The sequence below is a fragment of the Hipposideros armiger genome, unplaced genomic scaffold (assembly GCF_001890085.2).
Source record: "Hipposideros armiger isolate ML-2016 unplaced genomic scaffold, ASM189008v1 scaffold_8, whole genome shotgun sequence".
In the NCBI taxonomy this organism is placed as follows: Eukaryota; Metazoa; Chordata; class Mammalia; order Chiroptera; family Hipposideridae; genus Hipposideros; species Hipposideros armiger.
The window spans coordinates 8,953,720-8,962,494 of NW_017731358.1; the positions used below are offsets into that span (position 1 = coordinate 8,953,720).

The 8,775-nt window shown below is 36.5% G+C and overlaps 1 protein-coding gene across 1 annotated transcript in view; it reads right to left on the reverse strand.

Annotated features, from left to right (window-relative positions):
- CFAP91 (cilia and flagella associated protein 91) overlaps nt 1-8,775 on the reverse strand; it is a 59,124-nt gene that overhangs the window by 27,739 nt on the left and 22,610 nt on the right. Inside the window, exon 5 of the mRNA XM_019651029.1 lies at nt 3,303-3,480. Coding sequence (XP_019506574.1) covers nt 3,303-3,480 — 178 coding nt within the window. The remainder of the gene's footprint in view (nt 1-3,302; nt 3,481-8,775) is intronic.

Sequence of the window (8,775 nt, forward strand, 5' to 3'; positions counted from 1 at the left end):
TTGAAGAACAAAACGACAGCAACTTGTCTGTTCCCCTTTCCCAATTCCCCAGCACTGTTCCCATCCCCCCAATTCCCCAATAAAAAAAAAATAAAAAATAAAAATCTTTAAAAAAAAAAAAAAAGACTAGAGAGACGAAGCTCATACTGGTGGAACTTCTCAAACTGAATACATATGGAGGGTGGGGAAGTAGTGACAAGTGAATATGGAAAGGCAGATGTTTGTTTGTTTTTTAATTTAATTTTTAAAATTAGATTCAGTGTACAATACAGTGCAATAGTTATGCTTTTTACCCCTCAAAGTGACAATCCGCCTCCCCACTCCCGCTCCCTCGATATCATACATATCTATTACAATTCCATTGACTCCACTCCCACACTCTACTCCACATCCCATGACTATATATATATTCAATTATAGTTGACAGACAATATTATACAACATCAACTTCAGGGGAACATTGCAGTGATTAAGTCTCTACGCCATCCATGAAGTGGTCTCCCTAACAAGACATGTGACCATCTGACACCCTACAAAATATTTACAACATTATTAATTATATTCCCCAAATGTCTTTCATATCCCTGGGGCAATATTGTAGTTACCTATTTATGCTGTCTAATCCCTTCCCTTTCTTCCTCATCCCCACCTCCTCCCAACTAGCAGCCATCAGTTTTTCCTCTATGTCTCTGAGACTATTTCTGTTTACTTTGCTCGTTCATTCAGTTTTTTAGATTCCACATATCAGTGAGGTCATATGGTATTTGTCTTTCTCTGACTTATTTCACTTAACATAATGTTCTCTAGGTCCATCCATATCATTGCAAATGGTAAGATTTCATTCTTCTTTATAGTGAAGTAATACTCCATTGTATAAATGTACCACTGTTTCTTAATCCAGCCATCTACCGATGGACATTTCAATTGTTGCTAAGTTTTGGCTATTGTAAATAGTGCTGCGATAAACATAGGGGTGCATATATTTTTTCAAATTAGCATCCTGGGTTTCTCTGGGTAGATACCCAAGAGTGGAATTGCTGGGTCATAAGGTAGTTCCATTTCCAGGTTTTTGAGAAACCTCCATGCTGATTTCCATAATGGCTGCACCAATCTGCAGTCCCTCCAACAGTGCACCAGGGTTCCCTTTTCCCCACAACCTCACCAGCACTTGTTGTTTAATGATTTATTGATGATAGCCACTCTGACTGGAGTGAGGTGGTATCTCATTGTGGTTTTATTTGCATTTCTCTAATGATTAGTGAGGTTGAACAATTTTTTCATAAGGACAGACGCTTTTAAAAATAAGCCACAAAGCAACAGTCACCTTTTTCTGTAGAGTTAGAAACCTTAGGTTCAGTTCTCAGCTTTATCACTTACCTCACTGAAAATACATCAGTGAAAATGATTGAAAAGTCAACCAGAAGAACCTAAGCATATGGTTATTTATGTGCTGTGAGCTCATCTCTTAATTGAAAACTTTAACAATTTGTCTTTTGTCATAAAATAGGTATAATAATAGTATCCATCCCACTAGGTTGTTGTGAGCAATAAATAATTTAATGTATACAGCGTGCTAGAACAGTGGTTCTCAAACTTGTGCATGTATCAGGTGATCAGAAAGCTTGTTATGACACAGATTGCTGCCACCCCAAGTGGATTCAGCAGGTCTGGGGTGGGGCCAGAGAATCTGCATTTATAACAAGTTCCTAGATAATGCTGCTGCTGCTGATCTTTGGACCACACTTTGAGAATTACTGAAACTTGGTTTCAACATATAATAAACACTCTATATGTGTTACATGCTACATCAATAGCATCATCATCATCACTGATAATATCATCTGTGAAACCTGATGGCTTCTTACTCATTCTGCAACACCCAGCTCAGAGGCTACCTTCTCTCAGTAGTTTTCCCAAATCTCCGCCCACCTCAAACAGAACTGACTGTTGTCTCCCCTGGGCTCCCCTGGCACTTTGTGTATAGAGCAGCACATCACCTGACAGGCCTTGCTTGAGAGTTGTTGATCTAAAGGTCTTTTGTGTCATGCCCACCCAGCCTCCCCACCCCCACCCCAGTGGACCACAAGGAGCTCTGTCAGGGCATACATAGCAGTTTTCTATTCATCCCTGTTTCCCCAACTCACAGCACAGAGCCTGGCACAGAGGAGGGGCTCAAAACACGTTTATTAAAATTACCCTCAGTTGAACAAACTTACTTTCTCAGATAATGTCTGCATTCTGGCCAGATACTTTTAAAATATTTTTTATGTCCTTCTGACAAGAATATACTTCTCCAAATTGCAGCAATAAATTTAAATTTCTGCAGACAGGATTGGATATCTGGTACCTACTTTGCTCCAAACACTATTTTCTATTAAATTGCAAGCTTTTACCAAAACATCACACAGTCCTGATTCAGGGCTAATCAGAAGGTATTGCAAAAAAAAGAAACATATTTTGAATTCAGAACCACACTGAGTCCGTGACTCTCTTTGTCCCTAACTTTTTTGGATGTAAGCATGCTGTAAGGGGCCTTGGCAGCATCACTCCGAGCAATAAAGTGCCTTAGTACAGCCTGGAATAAGGGACAACCTCGGTGAGTTCTCATCCTTTCTTTCTTGCTAGGGAGTTGTCATTTTTTGGTTCTCATCATTTCTACATATTCCAGAGATGACCTCATTACTGAAAATACATCAGTGAAAATGATTGAAAACTCAACAAGAAGTACCTAGGCATATGGTTATTTATGTGCTGTGAGCTCATCTTTTAACTGAAAAATTCCACAATTTGGCTTTTAAATAGAAAAAGCCCCAAGAGCTGTAGCGAGAACCCAAGGTGTCCTGACTGTAAATCCAATACCAGGGCAATAAGAGAGAGGATCAGCTAGGAGACTGTTTGATGCATATAAAGAAAGCCAAGGCCTAGGGACAGTGACACTGGGAATGAACAGAAAGGGAACAGTTTGAAAGACAGTTTGCAAAACTCAGTGGGATTCTGTGATAGTCTAGACCAGATACTAAAGAGAAAAGGGAAGAGAAGAATCAGAGGTGCCTTGAGGAATCACTCAGATCTGGGTTCCACGCTGAACTTCACACACAAAGAGGGCATTAAACATTTTTATATTAATGGAGAGAAAATTATAGTGTTATTATTCCTGAAAGAACCAGAAGCCCAATTTCCAATGGCTACAGGCTGAGGATTATTTTTAAACCTATACATTTGGGAAAATGCTTTACAGATAAAAAGTATTAACATTACTCCCCATCAAGCAGGAGCAGCTGTCTGGGTGATGGAGAACCTACTTTTCAATCTCCTGCTCTCTGAAGGCCCACTCCTTCCTCTCCATCGCATTTATCATCCTCCTCCTCTTCTCAGCATGGGCGGTGTCACTCAGAGAGGGCAGAGTGGCTTCCCAAGCTCGCTTCTCCCGGGCACGTTCTATCATCTCTACCTCAGCTTGTCCTGCTGGGAGACCTCGACCTGGAGGATGAAGCAAAATACTTTAGAAACACAGGGAAAAACTCATGTACCTACCAGTATTTCATTTACTCCCTTTCAGTTCCTGTCCTGTCCTCTTCAAATTCAAGGTTATGACAAGATGAAATGGTATTAGGAAACATCCTCCAGATGTGCCTCACAGCTGTAACCTTGCACTGCTTCTTGTTAATTCAGCCAGAAGACATTTTAGTTGCATGTAAGATGCTAGAAAGTATTTGAAGAATATTATGGGACTACTGAATAATCACACGTGGAAATGCCCTATATTGGACAAATCTAAATTTTGAAATAGCAAAGTAACTTGCAGAAGGTCACAATCTGTATCTTTCTCATAAATGCCTTGCACATGTTTTCATTAAGTGATTACCTATATACTTTGTTATTTGTTGGCATTAAAAAATGATTTTTTTTCAATATTTCTAATTAGATATTGCTCATCTATAGGAAAGCTACTTTATATGCTGATTTCATAATCAGCTACTTTGTTGAACTCAAGCTCTTAATTCTGATAATTTATTTCATTCGACTTTCTAAATTAGTGCATTGTCTGTAAATAGTTTTCCTTTTTGCTAATCCTCATACCTCATTTTTCTCTTATTTTACTGCACTGACTCAGTATGTCTGACCAGAGTGCTATTATTGCCATATTGGACAAACAATTATTTGTTTTATGAGCTGCCCCTTGGAGGATAGGATGTTTAAAATCCATGCCAGCCTACCCCCTAAACCCCACCCCATGTACTAAATGCCAAGAGCACTTTTTAATCATTACCATACACAAAAATGCCACCCATATTTCCAAATGTCCCTGAGGAAGAGGGGTCATAGCCTAACTTAATAAACTCGGAGCTGGGATCTTCTCTGCATTGCTAAGTAATAGTGGTGATAAGGGATCATTGTCTTTTTCTTTACTTTAAGGATAAAAGCTTCTAAAGTTTCACCTATAGTATTATGTTTATTGAAGGCTGTGGTAGATACCCTTTATTAAGTTACTCAAATTTCCTTCTGATCCCAGAGTTTACATCATGAATGAGTGTTGAATGTTATTAAACACTTTTTCCATATCTATTGAAGCATTTTTCCTATATTTCCTGTTAAAATAGTAAGCTACATTGGTTGGTTTTCTGATATTGTATTAAACTTGAATTTATGTGATTAACCCACTTGTTATGATAAGTTACCCTTTTTAAGTACTGAAAGATTTGATTGCTGGTATTTTACTTAGAATTTTTGCATTTTCTTCATATGTGAAATGGCCTTCTTCATATGTGAGATGTAATTTTCCTTTCTAGTAATATCCTTTTTCAGTTTTCAAATCAAGGCTATACTAGCTTCATAAAATGAATAAGTTAACTTTTATTCTCTCTTTTTTTTCTGAAAGAATTTGTGTAAAACAGAGCCTATGTATTCCTTAAAGGAGTGGTAAATTTACCTTTAAAACTGTTTAGGCCTGGTGCTCTTAAAAGGATTTTTTTTTTTTTTTTACCAACTCAATTTCTATATTCTTCTATTCAGGTTTGCTATTTCTTCTTGAAAACAACTTGGTACTTTATATTTTCTTTAAAAACTGTATAATTTATATAATTTTAAAATATAGGGCAAAAAATATGCATAGTATTCTCTTTTGGTTCTTAAATAATTTACTCTGTAGTTACGTCCCTCTTCCACTCCTAATGCTCTTTATTTGCATCTTCCATCTTTTGCCTTAATGTTTCCTCTAAGAGGTTTGGCTATATTATTAACCTTTATCTAAAAAATTACTTTATGGTCCTAATGACCATTTCTTTTGCCTTTTCAAAGATCTATAGTATTAATTTCTGATTTAAATTTCATTATTCACTTAGCTTGTGAAGATTAAATAAGTTAAAAATGTATAGCACTTGAAACAGTTCTTGGCATGTAGTAAGCACTTAATGGTTTTTTTTTCTTAGTGCTTACAGTGTCAACCTTTTCCACTGTCATTATTTTTCACTTATTTTCATGTACACATTTTATTAATGTATAACATACAGGCAGAAAGATACACAAATAAACATCCCACATAACCAGATCAAGGAACAGAATATTACTAGAACCTTAGATTGCCCATCATACTACCTCCCATCTCTTCCTGCCTCAGGGATAACCACCATCCCGATTCCTAACATATTAATTTACTCATGGTTCTGATAGGTTTTGAGCTCTGTATAAATGGGATCAAAGTGTATGTACTCTTTTTTATCTTACTTCTTTTGCTCAGCATTATATATGTGAGATTCATCCATCTGGTTACATGTAGTTGTACTTTCATTATCATTGCTATATAGTATTCCATTGTCTTAATATGCTATATTTTATTCATTCATTCTATGGTTGATGGACATCTGGGTTGTTTTTAGTTTGGAGTTATTATGAATAGTGCTGCTATGAATATTCTTGCACTTGTCTTTTGGTGAAGATTCACATGCATTTCTGTTAGTAGAACCAAGTACTTATTTCTCTTTGGTATATAGCTAGGAATGAAATTCCTGGGTCATAGTTATGAGTATGTTCAGCTTTAGACGATTCTACCAATTTTCAAAAAATGGTTGCAATGTATACATGCAGTATGTGAAATTCTGTTTGCTCCAAATCCTTAGCACCACTTGGTAAGGTCAATCTTTTTAGTATTAGTTTTCCTGGTATATGTGTAGTAATATCACATCAAAGTTTTAATTTGCATTTCCCTGATGCAACTAATCAAGTTGAATGCTCTTTCATATATTAACTGGCAATTTAAAAGTCCTTTTTAGTTAAGTGCCTGCTCACATTATTTGCTCATTTTTCTATTGGGTTGTCTATTTCTTATTGATTTTTAGGATTTCTTTACGTGCTGTAGTTATGAGTCTTCTGTCATAAATACCTATTGCAAATATCTTCTCCCAATCTGTGGCTTGCTTTTTCGCTATCTTAATGTGCTTTTTGTTGACTAGAAGTTCTTAATTTTAATGTGATCTATTTCTCATTTTTCTCTTTCTGGTTAGCATTTTTCGTCCTATTTAATAAAATATTTGCCTACCCAACATCATGAAAATATTATCTTATGTTTCCTTCTAAAAATTTTATTGTTTCATCTTTCACATTTAACATCTGGATTGATTTTGGTTTATGTTGTGAAGTAGGAATTGAGTCACTTTTTTCAAGATGATTATCTAATTGATTCAGTATCATACATTGAAAAGATTGTTTTTTCCCCAACTGCACTGCAGTGTCCTCTTTGTCTTAAGTCAGATGATATTTATCTGTGAGTGAATTTCTGGACTCTATTTTGTAACAATGATCTATTTGTCTATCTTTGGGAATATGCCACACCCTTTAATTACTACAGCTTTATAGTCATTTACATCTATTTCTTTACATTTGCCTTGGCTACGTTTGACACTTTCACATTTCCATATTAATTTTAGAATCAGGTTATCAATTTGCACGCACACACACACACCCTGTTGAGTTCTTTACCGGAACTGCACTGAAATAGGAATCAGAATCAAAGTTTATTTTTTTGCACATGGATATCTAATTGTTTCATCGCCATTTATTGAAAAGATCTCCTTTGCCCCACTGAATTCCAGTGGAATTTTTCTCCTAAATCAAATGACTATAAATGTGGAGTGAGGAATCTGCCAGGTCAAAAGAGCCCAGAACCATTATTATTTCCTTGCAATGATACAGCCAAGTATTTCTACATTCAATTCCTTAATGCACTGTCAGATCTACAGCAGGTCTGGCCATGGCCTACCACACACAAACTCTTTTATGTGAAGCACTTGAATCATCTTGTTCAAATTGCCTAATCTTTACCAACTTTTGACAGCTTCATCTGAAAGAGGAGCATTAAAATACACATGAATAGGGATTTGGCCACTTCTCCTCATGATTCAGTTGATTTTTGCTTTATATATTGAGTCTATGAAGGGTACATACAAGTTCATGACAAATACATCTTATAGTATTTTACTCCTTTTATAACTATTTCATGTCCTTCATTTTCCCTTTTAGTGTTTTTCTTATTAACTTTGGTCTAATATTAACATTGTTACATCAGTTTCTTTGGTGAGCTATCAGTATATTTTTCCTGTTTATTTTCAAAGTTTCAAAGTTTCAGTGCTATTTTATAAATAGCAAGCTGTTTTTGCTTGGTTTTTATTCAACCCAAGAATGTTTTTTAATAGGCAAGTTTAAGTCACTTTTATGTATTTTGATTACTAAAATATTTCCCCTTCTTTTAGGGCTTACCCATAAATGTTTTAACTTAGAAATTTCCACTCATAGTTTTCTATTAAAGTCTAAAGCTAAATACTGTTCTTTCCAATCATTTCAATTGGTTTGTTTTCACAGCTCCCATTCTTGTTTTCATTGTTGCTATTTTCCCCTTTTTCTCTTTGAGGACATAAAAGGTACTTCCTAAGTCCTTTTCAGATTGCTCCATTTGCTTTGTTTATTCAAGAGTTTATTCTTCCACTTTTTTTATTTTTTGTGGATGACTCCTGGTGTCTGTGTTCCTTAGATGTTTTGTGATTCTTGGGTTGAGATCATCTGCAGATTTCTCTCCTGAGCACCCTGGGCAGTAGCACTCTTTGACCTGGCAAAAGGGACAGCTCCCCAACTTCATTCTTTAGAGCCCTGCCCATCATCATAATGTGAGGAGTTCAAGGGACTGTGCCCACCTAGATTTACTCCTACCCTTAGACACCCTGGAATTCCTTACACAAATGGCCCCAAGCCCACTTCCCAAATCTACATGGGATTCAGACTCCTGAGGGGACAGGAGTCTGCTGTTTGTTCACCTATAAGCCAAGGGGTGGCCAAGTAGCAGCTGTTGGCAGGGGTGTGTAAACAGATTGGATGAGCGAGGTGAGGTAATCACATGCATGCATGACAGGCCCCTCATTATACGGAACAGAGTCGGAGAAAAGCACAGGCCGTAGGCACTCTCTCCCCTTGCTGCTACATTCCAACATGAAATCATGAGGAGTCTATGAATTTAAAATTTTAACTTGTCCTTTCAGCTTGTTAATAAAGATACATTTGTGAAAAATATAGAAGGTATTTTACTTAACAGATATTATCTTTACTTGTAATTTTTTTTTTTTAAGATTTTTATTGGGTAATTGGGGGGATGGGAACAGTGCTGGGGAATTAGGGGAAGGGGAACAGACAAGTTGTTGTCGTTTTGTTCTTCAATCTAGTTGTGGAGGACGCTGCTTCACTGGCCCAAGTTGGCACCATCATTGCGCTCTTCCCCGGCGAGGCAGATCA